Genomic DNA, 21,071 nt, shown 5'->3' with positions numbered 1-21,071 from the left:
AGAACGGGATGGTCAGGGATAGCCATCTTGCTTTTAGAAATTTTAGAATTTGTAGAGATTGGATATTTTGCTGAGAGGAGCATCAAAATCTGTTTTTAATAGGGTTGTAATTTAATATTTTGTATTGTTTTATGGTTTTATCTGGCAATATGCCCTGTAAGCCGCCCTGAGCCTCCGGGGAGGGCGGGATAGAAATGTGAAAAATAAATAAATAAATAAAATAAACAAACAAACAGCTACATGTTTATGACAATTTTTTGTTCATATTCGCCACCACTAGTGCACTACCACCGCACTAGTACCATCTATTCCCCATATATGGACATCAGGATGGGGCACGCACATCTAGTCACTGCACTATGGGTGAGAACGGGATGGTCAGGGATAGCCATCTTGCTTTTAGAAATTTTAGAATTTGTAGAGATTGGATATTTTACTGAGAAGAGCATCAAAATCTGTTTTTAATAGGGTTGTAATTTAATATTTTGTATTGTTTTATGGTTTTATCTGGCAATATGCCCTGTAAGCCGCCCTGAGCCTCCGGGGAGGGTGGGATAGAAATGTGAATAATAAATAAATAAATAAACAGCTACATGTTTATGACAATTTTTGTTCATATTTATACAAAGTTACTTTGTTCCTACTGCCTGTTTACCTAAGACCTAAACCTGATACCTACCTAGGTATCCTGGGGGAATTATCAGAGGGCCAAACTGAAGCACCATCTTGATACCACCATGGTGCTATTGGTGGTACTGATCACATAAATGGAATACAGCCTACTCTGGATGAGGTGCATTCCCGCTTAATCAGCAGGACCACATTTTTGAAAACATCATGGGGGTGCTGTTAGATCCAGATCTGCAGTTTAACAATCAGATATCATCTGGAGCACATAATGTTTTTAAACATTATTGGCTTTCTTCCTCTGGAAGTGTGATCTAGTCACCATAATCCATGCTCTTGTCATCTCCAAGAGAGACTGCAATCTACATGGCACTGCAGCTGAAGAGTTTAGGAACTTTAATTGCTCCACAGTGCAGGAGCAAGACTGGGTCAGGTGCAGACAGCAGGCAATCCATTTGCTAATGTTGTGTTATATTATTTACATGGTGTATCTGGTATCTTCGGTATTATACCTGCTGTTGGATTTGTATCATTACGTTGTTTTATTGTTTATAATCTTATTTATGGGTTGTGAAACATCTAGGGTGCATATTTGTCTTCAGAGTCAGTATATAAACTGACAGAGGAAAAGAGCTGAACAAAGGCTAGGAAAAGGGACTTCTACTCCAGATTAATAAAAGCTCATGACCCAACAAGGATCCTGCTTTCTGCATAGCATCCATAATGGCTGGGATCTGTACTTACAGCTATATTTATGGATTCTCTGTGTAGATTCTTCCCAGCAGAGGATTAGAAACCACACACAGAAGGCCACATAGATGAAGAAAGGAATTGGATGCTGTGATAGATTGCACAGAAAAACAGGCTTTTTAAAATGCTGCTTGTGTCAGAGAGTCAAGGGAGTACATTAATTTATCTTCCCAAGAGAAAAGAGCTTATGTGATTGGCTGCTCTACCTGCTCTTTGATTGGCCAACATCAGCTGAGAGAGAAAACAGCTGATCTAGAGGGAAAAGAGGTGCAATTTAGTCTTTTGACTTTTGAGACACTTTTGGTCTTCCTCTGAAAACTAATGTCTGGCTCAGTAGCCAGAGGGTTTGGCTTCTGAGGGAAGAGACATTTGGGAGTCAATGTTTTCTGACAGACAATACTCAGAAAAGTACTTCTACAAAGAGGAGAAGAGAAATCCCACTGTCTTAAATATATTAAAACTGCTCTGAGGAAGAATCTAGATTCTCAGTCAGGAAAGCTATAGAACAGCCTTATATAGACAAAGGATACTGGAGAAGGATTTGGCAGAAGGTCTAAGTAGTTAGAGTGAACTCCCATTCAAGCCAAATAGTAAAACGAATTATTGCTTCTTAGGGACAAGGAGAATAACTTTCTGCCAGTGAAAGGGGTTGGAAAGAGAACCCTGGACTGTGATAAAGGGAAGACGCTTAGACACCTCAGCAGTTAGTGAAAAGCTATAATATCAAAAGGAGAACCTAGAACTCTGAAGGAAGAAATCTAGAAACTTTAAGCAAATGCTGTCCTCCAGAAGAAACATTAATAAGAACTGTGTTAGTGTTGAAATATACTGAACAAAGTACCTCTCAAAGAACGAAAAAACCTTGAAACAAAACTACAAATATACTCTCTTGAATGTTCTAAAAATTCAATTCCATATATATTCGAAAGTTTTTATCTCAGCAATCCCAGAACGTTGAATATTCCTATTATACATATATTCGCTGCCTGTTTAATAAAATCTTTATTCTGTTTTTCAAAGTTACTTTGCCTCAAGTACCATTTCATAAGGGTTTATAAAACAGAATGGCTCCTGTCTTTCCCTCAAGTTCCTGTACTGCGTCTAAAGCCTAAACCAATGTCTAAACAAAGGGTGGGACAGTTTCAAGTTTATATAAAAGGATAAGAAGATATACACACTACTGTAAGACAACTCAGACACTGAAGAGAACTAAATTTTTGGCGGGAAAAATCTGCCAGACATTTAGAGAGATACAGGGGTTTCGTCATAGATGCATACCAGGATGCTCTGAATCCTCATCAGGATTTATGGAAAGACCCCCATCCATCCAGTATATGATTTTAATGGCATTGCTCATTCCCATCTGATGCCTAGGATCACTTCATACACATTGCTACCCTGGGTGCCTGTAACATTAATCTCTGGATATGGGCCAGTTAGTTTTATAACAGGTTTTTAAAATAAAAAATGTTTGGCTCTATGTAGTACCAACAAAGTACTTAAAATTTCACTACAACGCTGAACTGCAGGCTGTGGAAGGTCAGTAGTTCAGCAGTTCGAGACCCGAGTTGCCACATGACGAAGTGAGCTCCCATCTCTAGTTCCAGCTCCTGCCAACCTAGCAGTTCAAAAGCAAGAAATTGCAAGTAGATAAATAGGTACCACTTCAGTGGGAAGGTAACAGCGTTCCGTGCGCCTTGGTGTTTAGTCAGGCCAGCCACATGACCACGGAAATGTCTTCGGACAGCGCTGGCTCTTCGGCTTTGAAACGGAGATGAGCACCGCAACCCTAGAGTCGGACTCAACTGGCTTTCGAGCAAGGGAACCTTTACCTTTACCTATGACTGGATTGCCATACTGACCCCTAGAACTTATGGTACTTGGTCAGAAAATGACCAAATGCTATTTGGCAAAGGTAATGGCAATATAATGAAACTTCAGAGTGTTATACTCCACAGGTTCAACAGGCTGCCCTACTGAAATGTTCATTTAGCAAAGAAATCATTCTTCAGAAAGTGGGAAGATAACCAAATAAAGCAATTTCCTCTTTGGATCTCTTGGATATGTTCACACATAGTCTGCCATTGCTCAAATATATTAACATGCTCCAAAGAAACAGGTTTCCTTTCCAAGGATGAAAATAGTTGAAATCTGAGTATAGCAAAGAGAAGAATATTTTAACTCTAAAATAAATTATTTAAACATCCTAAAGTTAGAGTTAAAGGCCTATTTCTACCCATTGTTTGGCTTCTATAATTGTGCTACAAAAATCCCTAATGCACTGAATTATTTAAAAGGGCACTCCTGAAAATTCTTGGAAATGAATCATACACAGCAACAATTAACTTTGAATTGACATTTCCAGATAAATGGCTGCTTACACTTCTGCAGCACCTGTTGCCACCGGGAGATAAGAGATTTCTCAACACTCTGAATGAACAAGCAGCTATGCCTCTTTCCAGGAATCCATTTTTTATTTTTATTTTCAGTTAGAGCATCAAAACCCAATACAGAAACCACAACTTGTATGTGAATTTAAGATGACCCCCCCCCATTTTTTGATGACACACCAGGAACAAATCCAGTCTTACATTTGAATAAATACAACATGGTTAATTTTGCCACAATACCAAAATCACTTCAGCATCACACATTTTTGATTTGAAGCATCATATATTAAAAGTAACAGAGGGACTAATAATTCATGCAGGTTCCAGTAGTGAAATAAACAACATTTATTTTGGCTTGGAAATAAATTATTACTAAAGGCCTAAAGGCTTGCTGAATGCTAAAAACACTTTTACAGAATCCTACAGCTGCCTTTGGACTGGAGCACATTAGACTTGGCACATGCAGGCCACCATTGTCAGTACCCTAGCCAGTATCTACAACTTATTCGTGCCATGGATCTCTCTTCATCACTTGTATGGCTCATCTCCATTCTCTGCTGCCACAAGCAGAATGGGGAGAATAGGCTGTGCCCTGGGCTATCATTGTGCTATAGAGCAACCATTTGCAACTGCGTTGTCTTGTCCACACAAGAAAACACTGTTGCAAATGAAACCTGGAGCACAGCAATTGCGTAATATACAGAGTATTCAGCCACAGAAACTCACAAGAAATGAAGGTCATCCACACAGTGGGGCCTTACTTACCACAAGATGGCCATTTTTGGCAGCATCCATTCAGTGAATGGAACATGTGCTCTGGCTCTGAGAATTTAAGGTTGTCAAAGCTGATTCATGTTACAACATTCCTTCACAGAAAGCAATCCCTACATGCAGGGGCTGATGTAAAATTGTGTGACATTTTTAGTATGTGATGACTACACATGTATTTCTTGCTCTGTGAACATATGGCAAAAAAAGTTAAAGTTGATATAGGCCAGTACATGGTACCGTTAAAAAAAAATGGCCATGTCCCAGCCCACAGCAGGTTTTGAAATGGTTGCCCCAGCTTTGGTAGCCTGGTAAGGGGCCACTACAACCATTACGTAGCTGGGGAAAGGTTTTGACACAGATGAGGTGTAACAGTGTATATTTTATGTCAATCCAAACTTAAAACAAACTTTGGAAGACACAGTTATCCATCTACATACCTGCCTAGTAGGTTTTTATCCCACCTTTCCTCTGAGGGAGTTCGGAGTGGAGTACATGGTTCTCATTTCCCTTGTGATGTGCTTAGAACCACCCTGCAAGGTGACCCAGGGATCCGCATAGGCTGGGATGATAGCTGGAGTGGGCAGCATCTGAGTAAGAGGGCAGGGCCAGTGACATCACCAACAGAACAGTTTGAGTTACTACACTCCTGCATGTGGCAGACACATGCTGTGAAGGTGTAGCAAGTCATGGCTTCCCCATAATGAGCCAAAAGTGATGAGCAGATATAGACAAACTGAACCGAATCCTTTCACTGTAATACAATATATGAAAATAGTAAAGCTAAACAAGTACTTCAGAAGACAAAGTCATTGAAGAAATATGACACAGTGACAAATATATTTGAGAGCTCTGATTATCAAAGCGCTGATCAAAACGCTCAGAAAAATAAGACGTCACACATAATAAGCTATGGGAGCTCTTTTCATATGAATTGTGAATGTGGGATAATGGGATGATGCCCACTGTCATCACTCCTGAGCTCTGCATGTTGATCTCTTTGAAGTTTAACATACCCACACGCAAGTTCTCCATGCACAGGTCTTGGCTAGCAAGGTGATGACAATGCAGAGGTTAAAAGTGAATGCAGCATACACAATCCCAGCACACCAACACCTACACATTAACTACACATGACCATCTGAAAACTGTCATGCATATTTTGTATTCATTTTGTGCCCTTTAGTGGACCTGACCTTCTAAAACAACTGTTTAAGATAGACTAAATGTAATTAATGCGTTTCAACATACCGAGCAAGGTGAAGAACTGCCTCCACAATATTAGAACCATCTTTGGCACTTGTTTCACAGAACAATGCATTGTAAGCCTAAGAGAAAAAAGAATACCCGTGGAAGTTCTCTTTCAAATGAATGTATTAAGAGACAACAACCCAGAACAAGAAGTCTAGTTCTCTATTTACATTTTATTTTGCATGCCTCACTGTGCCTGTCATAAAAGCATCCAACACATTTCACAGAGGCAAACAAGCACCCACAAGACTGTAATTATTTTTAAACTAACCACACCTTAAGTGTCAAACCAATGCCATTTCCTACCAAAATGAATTATGCAAATCCTTTACAAAGTCCTATACAATAGTCTGTCTTCTTAACACTGTTCAGTAGGGATGGGCATAAAGCCAAAAATTCCAGTTTGCTTCAGGGCTGGGTTCCCAAACTGAACCCCAAACCGAACTGAGCAAAAAATGCCCTGAACCAGCCAGTTCAGATCCCCCTTTCTCCCAGCCATGGCAAGCCGTGGCTGGGAGAAAGGGGGGATCATCCAGGAAGAGTTCAATTGATGCCAGCCATTTAACCTGTTTGTTTCACTTCTCCCCCTTCGAAGCGGGGAGGCAGTGAAAATCATGGGTTTAATCGCACACAGCCATTTGAACCTAACAGTTGATGGGCGGACCCACCCTGCTGTTAGGTTTAAATGGTTGACAGCCATTTCACTGGTCAGTTTTGCTTCCCCTTTGCTTGGAAGCAATGGGAAGTGAAGCCCACTGATGAAGTCAGCTGTTAGGTTTAAATAGTCCGAACAGCCAAACTACACTGGACAAAAGTCCAGTAAATGTTTGGGATAGGCACCTTCCCAAACACTAGTTTGGGGGTCTGAACTGGGCCAAGTTCGTGCCGAATTTTGGCTCATGAACTGGTTTCATGCCCATCCCTACTGTTCACTCTATAGTCTTACCATGGCCAACTTTTCTCCATAATTTACTGGTACACATTTATCTCCTTGTTCATAAGCCAGTGGACGAAGGTCTGCTTTGTTTCCGACCACCATGATTGGGATATTTTCATGTGTTGCATCCTGCAAAGAGTATAGCTTTAGGTTTTTTGGGGAGGTTGGGCTGCTTATTTTAATAACAGCAATAATACGTGATATTAAAGGTATTATAATGAGAAGTAAAAATTAAAATATTAGAACTTTTGCTATCAAAACAAACTCAACGGTATATTTCAACCAGACTACCTAACAAAATTAAGGATAATCATTTAGATAGTAAAATGATAGTTACTGATTACTACTACCCTGATTACTAATACACTGAATTTGAGCTGCATTGTCTGCAGGATAAAGCAGGTTTCCCAAGCAACTGCTCCCACCATAGTGCCACTGCACAGCAGTTTTTACCCTCATTCCATAATGGAACTTAAAACCTTCCCCTATATTAATGAAATTTACTCCTGGACCAGCATTGCTAAGGTAAAGATTTTGATCAGCTGCTCACTCAATAAAACTACTTTTTCCGTTACTTACAGCAATACTGGACAATACCCTCCACCACAAGAAATATTCCTTATCCCTCAGGAATCTTTAAACCATATCCCTTCAGCTCTCAGAACCAAATTGAGGGAACACCAGAACAGCAAAACCCACTGCAATAACCTCTAATATTGCAAGCACTGGACTACAAGCACACTTGGCAAGCTTTAAAGTTCTTACCTCAATCATATCTATCCATTCTCGTACATTCAGAAAACTTTTCTCACACGTAACATCATATAGCAGCAGCACGCCATCTGCTCTTCTGAAATATGATTTTGCGATGCTCCGGAACCTTTTGAGGAAAAACGATTGAAAGTCACACTTGGAAAAAAAACCAAATTTAAGATGAAGTGACTTTATTATTGTGAAGGGTATGCAACACAAGCATCAGTAAGGTCCAGTGAACATTTTTACTTACTGAAGCCAGTGTTTAATTTAAATATACATGGACTATGTGACTACAAAAATAGGAATTTAAATGTTAGCAATGCTCATAAGTTTTTGCTCACTATGGGAAACTCAGGACCCAAGAACAATCCAATTACAAAAGGTACAAAGCCACCAGCATCCCACCCATTATCCTCATGACTACTATAAAAGCTTACCAAGGAGCTCCACATGTACAGCTTTGCCCATGGAAAACTCACCTTTCTATCTATAACTTCACACAAGTAGTGATCACCCTTCTACCAGCATTCAGCCTTCAAGTACTTAGCTAGGCTAGAGGCCCTTGCTGCCATTCAGCCAGCATTACCTTGCTGCACCAGCTGTTTTCTTGCTATCTCAGGAAGGGGGTGCTTTTTCTTTTTTTTTGAAACAAAATGAGTAGGGCACTCTCTAGGCTAGAGGCCCTTGCTGCCATTCAGCTAGCATTACCTTGCTGCGCCAGCTGTTTTCTTGCTATCTCGGGAAGGGGTTCTTTTTTCAAACAAAATGAGTAGGAAGTTTTGTGTAGGAAATCTTAAATTCTACTACTGGACCTTGCTGTGCAGTTATGAAAACTCTACACATGTCTACACAATTTGCTCTACAATTTATTACATTTTTGGCCCACCTTTCTCCAAGAAGCAGACGACTTTCTCCCCTTCTCTGTTTTATCCTCATAACAACTCTATGAGGGGTGGTGGGCTCTCCTTCTTTGGAGGTTTTCAAACAGAGGCTAGATGGCCATCTGACAGCAATGAGGATTCTGTGAACTTAGGTAGATCATAAAAGGGAGGGCAGGAAGGGTTGCCTCCGTGCTTAGTTCTTGTGCCCTTTCTTACATGCCCAGGGAAATGTTGATTGCCACTTTGGGGTCAGGAAGCAATTTTTCTCCAGGCCAGTTTGGCCAGGGATCCTGGAGGTTTTTTGTCATGTTCTGGGCATGGAACAGTGGTCACTGTGGGTGTGGAGGGGGGGGGTATTTGTGAATTTCCTGCCTGGTGCAGGGGGTTGGACTAGATGACCCTGGAGATCCCTTCCAACTCTATGGTTCTATGAAATAAAAAAAATAGAACCATACTAACCTCTCTTGTCCAGCTGTGTCCCACAGCTGTAGTACTGTAGGTTCACCATCAACAATAAGCCTCTTCATCTGAAAATCAACCCCTTAAAAGTATAACAAAGTCAGTATTTTTAAATAATATGAGTTAAAAGTTGCATTGATGTTAACACTGATCAGGGCTTTTTTTGCAGAAAAAGCCCAGCAGGAACTCATTAGCATATTAGGCCACACCCTGACAGCACAGCTCATTTGCATATTAGGCCACACACCCCAAGTTACCAGAAGTGTGGTCATCCAGCCACACCTACCTTTTGCTTCTTATTATCTTTACCTTGTTTGTTGTCAAAACCCAGGGCTTTTTGCATGTTAGGCCACACAGCCCTAATTGTAACCAATCCTAATGAGTTTCTGCTGTTGGGTGTGGCCTATTATGCTAATGAGTTCTTGCTGGGCATGGCCAACTTGGGAGCCAGCCGGAACTCCGTTCCTGTGCGTTCCTGCCCAAAAATAGCCCTGACACTGATGCTGTTACAAGTGAATAGTAAAACAGTCTCTTTCAGCAAAGTTAATTTTAAGCACCTCACCCATGCAATTAGTAAGCTACAGAAATTTGGTATCCCAGCAATGAAATGGTCCAATAACAGAATGCAAATACAATTATCTTTGCACAGAATATGGAGATACCTGGATACAAAAATATATGACTATTAGGTCAGCTGTGAAGGAAACAGAAATGTATACATTATGGCTTATCACAATACAGACAGGCCTCAAGGTGAAGCACAACAATTTCACCTTGGACATATGGAGCCACAAAGGGCAGCCATGGGTAAGTCACTACTCACCATACAGAGGTACACAAACTTCAACACTTAACAGCTATTTTGGAGAAGGGTGTGAGGGTTATCTACCCCAGGCTGCTGAGGCCTAAAGAAGGAACAGTAGCCAGAGATGCAAGAAGTCCCTGAGGGGTGGTGAGGGGACACAAGCATTTGCTGTTCTGTATTTCTCTGGGCACCACAAACCATGAGAAAGCACCAGTCTGTTGCCGTCACTGTGCTGCAGAACCAAGAGGGAAGATGACCCACCCACCACAGAGACAATGCTCAACTTTTACGTAGAAGTTCTCCAGTTAATTTAGGGGAAGGGGGAAGGAACAGGAGAAATATTTGCCCTATGGCTGCCATGACCAGCAAATTATTCACAGCAGAATGTTCCTTTGTAGGGTAATTGGGGGGGGGTATTACTAGTTTCTTTTAACATTATAAGTTGCCTTGGAGGATATATGTGATGGAAATGATAGATAGATATATTTTAAGTATATGCCACCTCAGAGGTATGGCAAGGACAAACTGAGCTGACAAGAAAGGTGCCATGCATTTTGTACATGTCTGTTCTTAATAACTGATATAATGCATGTACATTTTGGACTTCAGAATCCATTCCATACCCAAGTACAAACTGTCTCACAAAAAACAGCTCTAAGCTACTGGAAAGAATGGTTGATGACCTAGAAAAGTATAACATACATACCTAGAGTTGCACTGGTGTTCCCTCGAAATTCATTTTTGCAAAGTCTCAAAAGGAAACTAGATTTCCCAACTGCTGCATCCCCAGCAAGAACTATCTTGTAAGCCTTCTCTGAGCTTGGGTACCTCGAGCTGCAATCTATGGAGTCCTGCTAAATTTAACAAACACACACCATATAACACTATGAAAACATGCAAATTCTTCCAGCATACACTGCTAAATCATGTTTCTGTTCCTCACGGCTATGAAAATTTGAAATACTGGAAGAAAACCCCTAATCATGATGGGATCCAAACTGGTTGTAATCAGCGAGAAGTTCTTGGGGTCATGGTGGAGAGCGGAATGAAACATGAACTCAGTGCATGAAGGGAGTGAAAAAGAAAACTCCATGTTAGGGAATATTAGGAAAAATATTTAAAGTAAAAGGGGCACTATCATAATCCCTTTACATAAACCAGTGATCCAATGGTATTTAGAATACTGTGTGCTGATCTGGCTGCCCCCATCTCAGTAAGACATACGTCCTGGATAGTTGCAGAAAAAGATCAGCTAAAATAATATGGGGAGCTCTTCCTTTTCAAAGAAAGCCTAAAGCTCTGTGGTAGAAACAGACTGCAGGACCAGGTGGACCCTTGACTTGATCTAGAAGGTCTCTTCCTATATTCTAAAATATTGTCATAGCAATACATTTTAGAAAATGAAAAACGATGAGGCCAACTAAAATAGGGACAAATTCATTGGGTTTTCTATTAATTTCAAAACTCAATCCGTGATTACTTTCCCCCCATAGTCTCACTCATTTTTTTACATTCCCTGAAATCTGCTGTCACGGCTCAGGTGGGTTGTCACCTGACGCTGCCACCACTCTGGTTCCAGGCTCCTCTGAGAAGGCCTAGAGCACCCTCCCAGGCCTTTAGACCTCCCTTTTGGCCGAATAATAGGCATGAAGACCAGGCAGAGTGAACAATGAAAATAGTTTATTTTATAGGTCAAACTAACAAGGTGCAGAATAATAACAGTAAGTGGGTGAAAGAAATCAAATGCCCTAACACATCTAAATATATACTGTCCCTAGCTCACTATCTCAAGTGGCCTTAGACTACTCACCCTTCCCTCAGGATGAGGGTTTTTTCCCCACAGCAGCCTCAGTCCCTTCTGGCTCTGTTCCCTGGGAAGAAGAACAGCTTTCCCTCTTGTACTAGTTCCTATATTCCCCAGCCCTCTTCTTCCCTATTGGTCAAAATCGGCGCCAAAACTTCCCAAGGCCTTCTGGGGTTTGTAGGCCCAGTCTCCCCTACTGCTAGCCAGGCTCCTTGGGCCTAATAGGCCTCTGGTGGCACAGCCCAGATCATGACATATGCTTATTCTGAAAGTATAACAGTATAACCATTAGAACTGGGCATCCACCACATTCTGTAAAAATTATGCAAAATGCAATTAAGGTATTACATTAGCGGCACCTTTCAGATGATTGCAGTGGCTTAAAATACAGCATGTAGTTTGGAAGGGTCTCACAGCTACTTCCATGTGCCCAATACAGTTTTGCATTTGTGTTTCTCAAACAACAGTCTCTCATACTGCATGCCAACCTTCTTTTGAAAGGGAAATATTTCAAAAGCGGCTCACACGATGGCCTGGGAACCTGCCATTCTAAACCAAAAAGGTCAGATTCCTCAAGACAATGGAAGTCTCCAAAGAAGCTCTTTGCATCTCAGCCTCTGCATTTATGACCACTTTGCATGAATTACCTGTGGAGAGATGGCGGAGATGTACTTCCTTGTGGAAGCTCCAGAACTGCTTCGACTAATAGGCTGGCATGGTTTCCAATCTAACACCGTACTGACTTCATCAGGACTATACACTTCTTCATCTCTGATATCAGGGACCTACACAAACAAGCAAATGTTATTACTTTCAATAACTCGGTTAGTATGTGGTGGCTTTAGGGGAGAGGGGAGAGCCAACCAAAACAGTGAGAAAACAGCACAAAATGAAAAGCAACAAGGGGGATTTACAGATAAATTATTGACAAAAAGGGGTCCAGGCTTAGGCCAAAGATGTATGCGCTTGGAAACCCTCTCCCAGAAATCACACCACACAAATACGATAATCACCTAAAGGAGAAAAAGTGGACAGTCTTCAAAGACCTACACCATGTGTGGTGGCAATGTTGACTCTAGAACCCCCACCTGTGATGCCAAGCTCATTTAGCTTTATACACCAGATGAAACTTTTCTCAGGTCTTTAATTAAAGGGGTGTGATCTGATTCTGATTCTCCCCCACCCTTGCTACCCTGATGACTAGAAATGTTCCTGTGTTGGGTTTTGGTGATTTTACTTCTATAGCTTTTTAAAAGGTTATTTTAGGGCTGCTGGTTTATTGTTTCGTTGCTAATTCTTGATAACTTGTGAGCACTGCAGGATATACACATTTTAATAAAATAAATTTTATCTAAATTTTATTCGCTACAGGTTGAAATAATTTTTTTTCAAAAATGATGAAATTCAGTCATAGAAATATATCTGTACAAGTCACTAAAACATTCAGTTCACTTACACATGCTGAACCTTTTCCTGTATGTGTGTGTTTTACACCTTAACTCAAAAGCCAGATTCAAACACTTGGCTGACTCTGACCTATATGAAGAGAATATTTTCACTCTATGGGCAGCAAGAACTCCCCCCCCCGCCCCGAACACAAAATAGATTATTTTTAAAAATGCAGTAAGCGCTTACGTCTGTATCAGAAGCATCTCCCGCAAAGCTTTCCTGTGGACACTGTGACCTTTGAGAAATCCTTTGATGTTTGGATTCCAGTTCTGAATCATATTCATTGGAGTCTCTCAAGGTAGATAGACCACTGTCAAAGCAGCTTTCAGGCAAGCTGTCTACCTCGCAGTTTATCCTCTGCATAGGATCACAAAGTGCCAGAGAATCACAGTCTTCATCCACATAGGAAGAATGAGATGACCTGATTGGAACAAAAGGAGAGAGAGCAATTTACAGTATTGGTTGCCAAAGTTAATAATCTAGAGGCAACCATCTCTGCGTACCTGAAAGATGCACAAAACATGTTCTCTGCCACTTTTACGTCCTTTCCTGAATAACCCTCCTGGCTGGCTTCCCCTGCTGCCCCCACCCCCACCCAAGAAAACCTTCAACATAGTAACGCCAAAGGCCAGGCCATTACTCATGGATTTCTGTCCTTGAACTCTTAAAGATTATGCTGTTGTTAGAAACATCTTTTCCTGTCCACAATTCTAATTTGGGGAAGTACAAGAAAGAGAAGTCCCCATTGTGCATATCAACAACAGAGGTTCTTGCTTTTAATTCTCTTGTTTCCTTAGGCACTCAAAAGCTGTGTGTGTGCTATCCCAGAAACAATTCCTAACAGTTTGGCCACCTTTTATAATTTTAAAAGGTTATAATAAGATGAGTTCAATAACATAAATTTGAAGCCGTCGAAGTGCATATAGGTCTGTGGTTCCTAATTTATTATGATAAACAGGTCATATAAACTCAATAGCTAATGAACACAGTTAACTATCTTCTAAGTGTACACTATTTCCAAGTTCCAATAAGTATCTTTCTGCAGAAACCATAAAGGGAGCATAACAGTTGTTGAAAAATTAATGTTTAATGTATCAGCCAGTTCTCAAAAGGCTTTCATATCCTACATCTATCATGTAATGAAGCATGCACATTTTACCAGAGGTACAGAGGTGTTTCAAGAGCCCCACTCTGAGATTTGCAGAAAACTCAAACTGCTCAAAGCATTTGTTGTATCTGAAATTAAGGAAGCTTCCCTGTGACACCTCACTGAACTGAGCTATGCCAAATGCAGGCCTGCGAAGTTATTCATCTAAAGTAGGGCTTCAGTTAAAGAACAGTTATTCTTAACAGCCAGTCGGCAGAAGACTGCCTCTTGCTGCCAGCTGACCATATACGCCACTAGGGAGCAGCATGGGGTAAACAACCAACCAAGGCATTGGTATCCTTCAGTAGCACTAATCTCTTAATAGAAGATTCATTACATGAATACATGTTCTTTACATGCATCCGCAAGGCACATGTGGCAACTGCCACGCTTCCACAGCAATCCAATCCTAAACAACCACTTGGAAGTAAAATTTCATTATTTTAGTTGAACCTGTTCACATGTTGTGGGTGCAGTTTAGGGTTCCGGCCTACAATGTTACTCTTTATTTTCAAATCTTACCATCTAAGTGACAAAAAGTTCAGACCTACCTGTCATATTGTGTATTTTGGGGAGACTGGCCACCGATGCATTTAGGACTGTTTCTGGAGACTGTGTTTGCTGGAGACGAGTTGGTTAGACGCTGAAAAATACATGTAAGAACTAAGCTTTTCAGTATAATAGTACAATACACCTTTTATTTTATTTTAACAGGCAGTATTGTGAAGTACATTTTCCTGCATGGAGCCACTTTCTGTAGCCCGTGTTACTCTCAGCAATGCTGATGTATTGCAGACCATTATTCTGTCACAAAAAACAAGCAATAGGGGATGGGCTGTGGCTCAGTGGAAGAACCTCTGCAAGGCCCCAGTTTCAACCCCCAGCATTCCAGTTAAAAAGGACCAGCTGAATTGAAAGACCTCTGCCCTGGAGACACTGGAGAGCCACTGTCAGTCTGAGGAGACAGTACCGATCTCAACGCACTAATGTCTCGTTTTGGTACACGGTAGCTTCATATTCGTCCATACGTACATAACCACATGCAGGAAGATATGGGAGGAGTATTGAATTATTTTTGTGGTTAAAAATACAGTTGTGTTGACCCTTTATGTTATTTCTTGTTCCTAAAGATCAGAGACATCTGTAACTCGTAAATTTAGGTTTTTCCCAGGTCCCTTTGTAAATAATGACACAAATACTATCTAGGAATCTATGGAAACCACATACATGTGCTTCAACCTGCCTCCACAAAGGAAACAGGGACCATTTCAAGCCACTCATTCCTCACAACTTGCTTACTGGAGTTTGTCTGAGGGGAAGGGGAAGCCCCACTCTCCCCAGGACACATCCCTGGACACACTGTGAAGTCATTACATGATGGCACCATTGCACATACTGAAGGTGAACCAGGATGGCAAATTGAAACAGAGTACAGAGATGCTGAGCAAAGTTTTCCAACTTACTATATAGCAAAATGTTGTAGTTTATTCAACTAAAATTTATTAAATCAAACATTTCTACTACTCCTATCCTGAAGACTACATACAGTTCATGATGCCCAGATATATAAACAGAAAAACATATAGGTGCTTGAGTTACATGTCAGAATGAAAATCTGCTCTCAGTAACCTTGTCATAAAACTAGACTGACTATATTATTTCAGTGACCCTTGATGATGTCTTACATTGGCTTATAGCCATGAGCAAATATTTATATAACACACAGTTAATTATACAACATTAATAACTACCAGCGATCTGTTATATATGCTCCAGCTGTTCTCTAATGCACTTCGTAAACCATCGTTACTGTCATGAAGTTTCCTGTTCGCTGTCCTAAAAACAAACCAGGAAAATAACATTCATGTGGAAAACAGGTCAAGAACAGCATTTCCAGTTTTTAAAAGTGAGCATGAGGACATCTAGCAAAATTAAGGAACTGCAAGGCATTCTTTCACTCTTAAGAAAACTCACAATGGTCAATAAGAGATACGGAACAGCCAGGAATAAGAAGGAAACCGTTAATTCAGCATTTCATCCCATTTACTATCCCACCTTTTGTATTTGGGGCAGGAATCACAACAGACCAAAACAGGGCATAAAATAAGTACAGTCTTTTCATAACATATGCCATGTAATACTCCATGTGTTCTCCTGGAGCTGACTGTTCTGGTGGGGAGATTCACTCTCCCCCAGTTCTTTTTACATTTTAAGGTTTTGCTATGAGGACAATGGGATCAGTACGTTTACTATTGCATTTCTTTCTTACTTTACAAGAGGTGCCCAGCTTTTACATATTAAAGTTCATATATAAAAAAGTAATTGAAAGTAGCTTACTGCAGTATTTCTATCTGCCTTTCCAAGCTATCTCTGTCTTCAGTGTATTCTCTGATCATTTCCAGGTCTCTAAAGCCCAAAATTAATACAGTTATCCACATCATATACATTACATATACATATACAATACATTACATATATCCACATCACTAAACAACTATTTTCTATCAGTATCATTATTAAAGAATCATACCTCTCTGAATTCAAACTCTGATCAGCAAGGTCACTTTTCAAAGTATCTAATTCACTCTGAAGGAAAGCAATATTTGTTTGTGCTTCCATGAGATCTTTTTTAAGTTTATGATTTTCCTAAAAATAAAAGCAAGACACTTTAAATTATTCATCAGACCACTTTAAAAAGAAGCACTGTTGATTCAAATATTTTTAAAAGGAACTAAACATGAAAAAGCTGCTACCTATGAAATGGTAATATAAAAAGGCATACTCTGTGATGGTGCTCATAAGAATTGGATCTACACATCAAGACTGTTTAAATGTATTTCTAGTGTGGAAATAAGAGAAAATTCTCCCTACCATGAGCAATCATAAAAATATATTCATGAATTCAATTCAGCCTGTTATTTTCACTGCTAAAATGTGGTAGTAAAACCTAAACATGTAAATATATATGATATGTTAGGGGAAGAATGATTTTAATAGTTGTATAATGTAATTTATCTTTATGTTTTAATTTGTTAGCCGCCTTGGTGGCCCTTGTAAGGGCAGAAAGGTGGGATATAGATGTTGTCAATAACAACAACAACGAGTAGCAGTTTAGAGAGAGATGTTATATGAGTGTATATGTGGTATGTATACACACAAACACTCATGCAAACATATAAAGTGCTAATAATCTTCCCCAAACCTTGACAGACTTCAAGAAAATGCAACTATTCAGCCAAACATTTAAAAATGGTAGGTGGAAAACAGATTAGATATGCTGAAAAAGGCCAGGCTGAAATATGGCAGTAACTTTTTCCACCTACCATAGTCCAGCTTAGCTATACATGTAACATTTCTTCTCTCCAGGCACAGAGAGATTTCTCTTTGGCATTCTATCATGCCCATCATCATTTTTTTCCTCTCCCCACTTCTTTTTTGTTTCACTTAAACAAGAAGAGTACTGGTAACTTAAACGCTTGCTATCTTGCATTGTTTAGTTGGTCCTCACAAATGAATTATCATACTGTTACCACCTACAATTACTGTCCACTATGAGGAGGAAAGTCATACGGTCGTACCAATGTCAAATCACGTATCCTGTTCCTTAGTAGTGCCAAATCTCCTTTGTGATTGATGTTTTTAGATTGTTCTTCAAGCTGAAACAGTAAAGAAAATGTCTTGTTGCAACAATGTAATTTTAACTGACCTATTAAAATCCACAGAATTTAGTAGAAAGAGACCAAGCCTTTCATCTTCAGTACATCCTATGCATCATTTCCCCTCATATTGGCCTCTCCTGTCCCAGTTTCCCTGTAGAGGCATGCTATTCCTAAAGAGGCATGCTATTCCTAAAGGTCCAGTGACCTAGGAACAGGATTTTGGCAAGCATGGCCAAAGTTCTTTGAGCCAGTTTTGAATGTAAGGCATCAAAATGTAATAGGCTAGAAGTTCTTCGAACCAGCTTTGAATGTAAGGCATCAAAATGTATTAGGCTACCAAAAGATAAGAGTAATTCATTTCCTTGTTCAGACCAACTTTAGTCACTTGCAGCTAAACTGAAAGAAGCAATAGTTTCCCAGTTCTCAAACAGTAAGCTACAGTTGAATGGCTGGTTTTCTGGCTGTGTCATGTATTTAAACAATACAAAACAGTACTTAGAATTATAAAACTAGACTCTCAAAGATTTTTTCTTCTTCTTCTTCTAAATTTAGCTGTTGCAATTGTAACTTTTGAGGAAAATGAATAATGAAACGAAACTTTGCCTCAAAGATAAATGTAGTGCACTTGTCAATGGATAGGTCATTGGTCCCATAGGGATCATAAATGGGGAGAGCTGCCTTCAGTCCATCTAAAGAACTTGATTCTTGTGGCTAGCATTGTCAAGTCCAGTTTGAGAAATTCCTGGAGGGTTGGGGGTGGAGCCTGGGAAGGACAGGGTTTGTGGAGGACAGGGAGCTCAGTAAGGATGTGATGCCATACTGGCTACCCTCTGAGGACACCATATCCTACAGGGAAACTGATTTCTGTTGTCTGGACTGGAGATCTTTCGTAATTCCAGATTTCCTGTAGCCAGACAACCCTACTTGTGGCCCAAACAATTTTTAATTATTTAGTAAAATATTTATATCCTGCCTTTCCTCATGGTTCAAGGGAGCTTACAGCAAGATGAAGCCCAAGCTTCATACACTGAAGCCTGATACCTCAGAAATAGTTACTATATCAGACCATATGCATTATTCATGATCTGATCCAAAAATCAGCGCTACCTACCATTTTAAGTTTCTTTATTGTCACTTGGAGGTCATCGACTTCAGCTTCATACTGCTGCTTGAGATCACCGAGAGCCTCTTCTGCCTTGCGTTTCTCCTACAATAATTCACATTTTTGTTCAATAGCGAGTGGCAACCTTAAACAAGCTCCCTTAAACAAGCTTCCTTACACTGTATGTATTGCGAGCATATTTTCCCCAACTGAAGCATAATAAAACCCATTTTGAGCTAACTCTGAAGTGTATGTTATACAGGAATACATTTATAGCAACTGTATAGGGTTGCTACAGTATGTTACACTATTGGCAAGCCAGAAAGCAACCAAAAGCAAGGAAATCCACAGTACTGACTAGAATGCGAAGTACAATCTCTGCATCATAGGTCAGCACAGTATCAGTAATAACTGAGTGCATAGTAACCATTAAAATTTATAGTACAGTACTATCCCACAAAGTAAATATCACAGTGACCTTGCATTTACATTTGGGGTGTTATACTTTTGAAAATATGTGGAGCTATGAATGTAGAGCTACAGAGCAAGATAAGCTACTAAATTTCAGAGAACGATAAGAGAAATATTCCACCCATATATTAATACCTAGATAGTGAACTGAAGAATACTTAGCAGATACCTATCGTTTGAAACATTTAATTGGTATTTTTCATGATGACCAGAAGGGCTTGGACCATTTCAAAGAGAACAGCCATCCCACTACGCCACCCTTCCCCCATTCACAGCAGAAAAATATTTTAAAGGCCAGGGAACATTCCAAAGCAGGTTGTGATAAAAAATGTGAGTCTGCCATTCCCCCCCAAACATGAGAAGTGTCACAGGGCATACACTAGCCACAAGACCAGGTCTGCACAACTTGCAGTACTACACCCGCCACTGCCCATCAATCTATTATCAGCCCAGCCAAATGATTTGATAAGCTCTCATGTTTTTGCAGGCAGGCCTATGGAGACCCTCCAGGGCTACATGACTTAAGAGTTGTTTTCACTGGCTGGGCCACAGCAGCCTTGGGCCTTCCTGTTGTAGTTCTCTAGATCATGGCCAGATATTTTTATACTTTAGATCCAGTCAATGGCTGAGTAAGATGAGGAGGCTAAAGCTCTATAATATTACACACTACACAGCATTAAAAAAAAACCAGTCACTGTAATACAGTTTAGAGGAAACTGGTTTTGCTAAGTGTGCAAACACACCTTCTGATGTAATCAGGTTAATAGTTTGTGAAATATGGAAATACAACAGCTTAATTTCCCCATATTCTTGTCATTATTATAAAATTACAACTGCATGGTCTTGAGGAAGTCGACAGATTGCTCTCAATGGTACGCCCAACCATGTGTTGCCTTGATCTGTGCCCTTCATGGCTTATAAAAGCTAGTCATAAGGGGCTACGAGGTGCCCTCAGGGACATTATCAACAAGTCCTTCATTGAGGGGGTTTTCGCAGGGGCACTCAAGGAAGCGATAGTCTGCCCTCTCCTGAAAAAAACATCACTGGATCCGGCCAAATTGGCCAACCATCGGCCGGTTTCCAATTTGCCCTATTTGGGCATACTGGAGAGAGCGGCGGCAGTTCAATTGCAGAGCTTTATGGATGACACTTCCATGCTGGACCAGTTTCAGTCCAGCTTCTGGCCAGGTCATGGGATGGAGACGGCACTGGTTGCTCTCACAGATGACCTCTGAAGGCATCTGGATCAAGGTGGTATGGCAGTGCTGGTGCTGTTGGATCTGTCGGCAGCATTTGACACCATTGACCACCAGTTACTGATTCACCGCCTCGCCGACACTGGAATCCAAGGGCTTGCCCTGCAATGGCTTGCCTCTTTTCTCCAGGTTTGGTGACAGAGGATGGCGCTAGAGGAGCAGACGTCCCAGAGGCGGTGCTATCCCCGATGTTGTTTAACATCTATATGCACCCCCTCGCCCAGATTGCCCGGAGGCATGGGCTGGGGTGTCACCAGTACGCTGATGACACCCAGCTATATCTGTTGTTGGGCGGGCAGTCCGGCTCCAACCCAGATGATCTGGAGCTGGTGCTTCAGGATGTAGTGGGCTGGCTTAGACTGAGCCGACTGAAACTGAATCTAATGAAGACAGAGGTCCTGTGCTTGAGTCGGAGCAGGTCGGGGGTAAGGATCCCATTGCTGGCTTTCGGTGGGGCACCACTGGTGCCAGTACCGAGGGTCAGGAGCTTGGGAGTGCTCCTGGATGCCAAGGCAGCCTTTTACCACCTACAGCTGATCAGGCAGTTGGTTCCCTTCCT

General features: G+C 40.8%; 1 protein-coding gene across 1 annotated transcript in view; it reads right to left on the bottom strand.

Moving 5' to 3' along the window:
- Positions 1–21,071, bottom strand: part of RASEF (RAS and EF-hand domain containing) — a 43,206-nt gene that overhangs the window by 3,898 nt on the left and 18,237 nt on the right. Inside the window, exons 4-16 of the mRNA XM_015419277.1 lie at positions 18,795–18,890; positions 17,603–17,680; positions 16,555–16,670; positions 16,362–16,430; positions 15,776–15,860; positions 14,598–14,667; positions 13,064–13,287; positions 12,132–12,213; positions 10,331–10,465; positions 8,820–8,901; positions 7,489–7,603; positions 6,733–6,852; positions 5,787–5,863 (exon numbers count right to left, since the gene is read on the bottom strand). Of these exons, the coding sequence (XP_015274763.1) occupies positions 5,787–5,863; positions 6,733–6,852; positions 7,489–7,603; positions 8,820–8,901; positions 10,331–10,465; positions 12,132–12,213; positions 13,064–13,287; positions 14,598–14,667; positions 15,776–15,860; positions 16,362–16,430; positions 16,555–16,670; positions 17,603–17,680; positions 18,795–18,890 (1,349 nt within the window). The remainder of the gene's footprint in view (positions 1–5,786; positions 5,864–6,732; positions 6,853–7,488; positions 7,604–8,819; positions 8,902–10,330; positions 10,466–12,131; positions 12,214–13,063; positions 13,288–14,597; positions 14,668–15,775; positions 15,861–16,361; positions 16,431–16,554; positions 16,671–17,602; positions 17,681–18,794; positions 18,891–21,071) is intronic.

Source organism: Gekko japonicus, unplaced genomic scaffold, assembly GCF_001447785.1.
Source record: "Gekko japonicus isolate JY-2015 unplaced genomic scaffold, Gekko_japonicus_V1.1 scaffold133, whole genome shotgun sequence".
NCBI lineage: Eukaryota > Metazoa > Chordata > Lepidosauria > Squamata > Gekkonidae > Gekko > Gekko japonicus.
This window is presented reverse-complemented; position numbering and strand designations above follow the sequence as displayed.